Source organism: Thyridium curvatum, assembly GCF_004353045.1.
Source record: "Thyridium curvatum strain D216 chromosome Unknown NODE_14_length_560046_cov_85.173820, whole genome shotgun sequence".
Classification (NCBI taxonomy): Eukaryota; Fungi; Ascomycota; class Sordariomycetes; order Thyridiales; family Thyridiaceae; genus Thyridium; species Thyridium curvatum.
The window spans coordinates 184,737-187,531 of NW_022156769.1; the positions used below are offsets into that span (position 1 = coordinate 184,737).

A 2,795-nucleotide genomic window follows, 5' to 3' on the forward strand; every position below is an offset into this window, starting at 1 on the left:
TTAGCGGGTACCACCGAGAGCGCTGATCCGGGCACCCGAGGGCCGGTGGATCAAGCTCTCGGCGTGCTTGCCGACGACGCCCTCCTGGGGAAGGGGCTCGACGTCGCTGCGCTCGGCATACTCGTCCTCGTCATCCTCGACGATCTTGGTCGGGATGTCGTGGCCGACCATGTACTGCTGGGACGAGCGCTCGGGGGTCGTCATCGTCGACGCGATCGACATGGAGGTGCTGGCCCGGTTGGGGATCAGATCGGGGGTGGGCGGAATGCTGGATGCCCGGCCAGACGGGTGGAGGTGGCTGTCGTCACCAGCCTCAGAAGTCGTGGCAGAGTGCCCGTCGTCGCTGGGGGCAGCCGAGATGGCCGAGAGGTTGCTGGCCCGGCGCGCATCAGCGGCGCGGCTCTCGATCTCGGCATCCTGAGCCATCTGGAGGCTGTCGACAGCGGCAGAGCATTGCTCCGCAATGTTGCGAATGATGTGCGCAATGGCATCAGTCTTGTCCTTCAAGTGGCGGTCGGCCACGTCCTTGAAGCTGGCAGCGGAGTACCGCTTGGCGGAGCGGGAAGGTGCCTTGAGGCCTATAGTCGCTGCGTTAGCATTCAAATCATCAACTGGCAGGCACAATAACGTACCATCGGGGCCCTCCACCATCTGCTCGGCCTCCTCCTCTTCGTAGCCCTGCTCGAGCTCTTCGAGCAGCTCGTCGGGCTTGGTCAGGGAAAGGATGAGATGCTCCATGTGGTGGCTCTGGCCGCCAATCAAGCTGCGAAGGTGAAGCACAACACGGCGTGCCTCGTCACGTTGCCTAGCGAGAGTAACGTTGGTGTGTTGAAGGGCAGAGAGCTCCTTCTTGTTGCGTTTCCGCTCACGCTCGAGTTCCTCGGCAATCTCCTGTTGCAGGACCAGAGCTTCGAGGGCATCGTCACGCTGCTTCTCGGTGCCGGCAAGACGGACGGACAGGCGAGCATTGTCATCCTTCTGCTGGTCAATAAGACCACCCAGGCGACGGTTCTCACGCTTGTGGTTCTCAATCTTGACCTTGAGGTCTTGAGTCTCCTTGGTGAGCTGCTCAGCAAAGGCCTGGAACTTGAGGAACTGTTGCTTCCAGCTCTCCAGCTCCTCAACCAAGTAGTTGTTCCGCTTGGTGACCTTGCTGAGCTCCGTGTCCATGCGGCCCTTGAGGTTGATGAAATCTTGCCAAGCCTCCAGGGCATCACGAGAGTACTGGTTGCGCTCACGCACGATCTCGTTAAGATGCCTCATGGAAACCTTGGTCATCAGGGGCTTCTTGACGGAACCGCCAAAGACGGCCTTGAGGCCGGTGTTGCGGCCCATCTTCTCGCAGACATGGTCCATCACAGTCATGACGGAGTCCTGGTTCCACCACTCGGGATCCTGAATCGACTCAACCTCCCCGCGCATGACAATGATCTGGCCAGCAGGGACCAGCTTGCCGCCACCGTAGGCGGAGCGAAGGTGCTGGGGAACACCAGAGGGTGTCACGTCGCCGTTCAACGCCTGGGTAAGGCGGGTGACAAACTTGTTACGCTGACCGGGGTTGAGGGCCGTGGGAGGGTCCGAGGTGAGCACGAAGTTCCGGTCCAGGTCCACAACGAGGGCGTCGCTGGGGGCGGTAAAGAGCGACCGGCATTCGGCAGTGATACCGAGGATGTACGGACCAGGCTCCTGGACAAGCTCCTGAGCATGGCGGGCATGGACGACGGGCACATAGAGACCGCTCCACTCGTAGACACGGACGCAGTACCGGACCGACTCGGCGGCCATGGTCAGCATCGCAGGGTAGTGGCTGACAAAGATGATGCGGCGCGTCGGCGAGATAGCGGCCTCGACCACACCAACGATGTTGGGAATAGAAAGGCAGCAGAACAGGGGCCACATGGCGAAGTTCTGGAAGCCCGTGGGCGAGGAAGGGAACTGGTAGCACAGCGCGTAGTCCTTCATGTCGATTCGGACGAGGTCGTTCAATCGCGGGGCAGGGAAACTCAGGATCCGCGAGACTTCCTCGGCGTGGAACAGGTTGGTGGCCTTGTTCCAGTGAATCCACATGCCCCTCAGGTAGTCGCCGAGCAGGTTGTAGAGAGGGTATCTGGAAAGGAAAGACAGGCAGTACGGAATCCAGTAGGTCTCGTCGGGGTTGTCGTAGTAGTCGGTCTCGGTCCGCTTCCTCAGATCCCTGATAGTCTCGGCCCTCTTCTCGTCGGCCCGGGACCACACCCTCAAACAGATACCGTAGAGCGTGTGCGACGAATCCTGCTGCAGAACGAAGGCGTGGTGGACGCAGTGAGGCTGGCTTCTACCGGTGCAGATCTCCACATCATGGGGGAAGCAGGCCTGGAGTCTTGTTAGAAATCTGTCGTCGCACATGGCAGAGTGAACTTTGGGAACATCATTACCCTCATGGCAGCGTGCAGGGCACGAGCAATCTCATTGTCTTGCTCCAGTCTCGGGCTGCTTCCGAGAATCTCGGGGAGCCAGAATTGGCCAACTGCACCTTTCATATGGCCGATCTTGCCCTGCGCCGGGGGCGGCGCCTTGACCCATTGAGACGGCTCCCGGCCGACGCCACAGACCATGTAGGCATGGGTGAGGGTCTTGGGAGTGCGCTGTTGCGGCTTGACGTTGAGAGTGGAAGGGATAGGCTGGGTGATGCGCGAGTGGAGGGAGGAGGTGCGGCTGGGAATGATGAGGTTGTTGTCGCCCTGGTCGCGAGTGCTGGGGCGGTCGCTCGTACGCGGCCGCGTGAACGACGAGTGAGCGTTGAGAGAAGGGGCCAT

General features: G+C 60.8%; 1 protein-coding gene across 1 annotated transcript; it reads right to left on the reverse strand.

Annotated features, from left to right (window-relative positions):
- On the reverse strand, positions 1 to 2,795 carry E0L32_003255 (uncharacterized protein; the record flags this gene model as incomplete). Its single annotated transcript, XM_031137535.1, has 3 exons — positions 1 to 578; positions 633 to 2,352; positions 2,415 to 2,795. The coding sequence occupies 3 exons, from the start codon at positions 2,793 to 2,795 to the stop codon at positions 1 to 3; spliced, it is 2,679 nt and encodes an 892-aa protein (XP_030998848.1).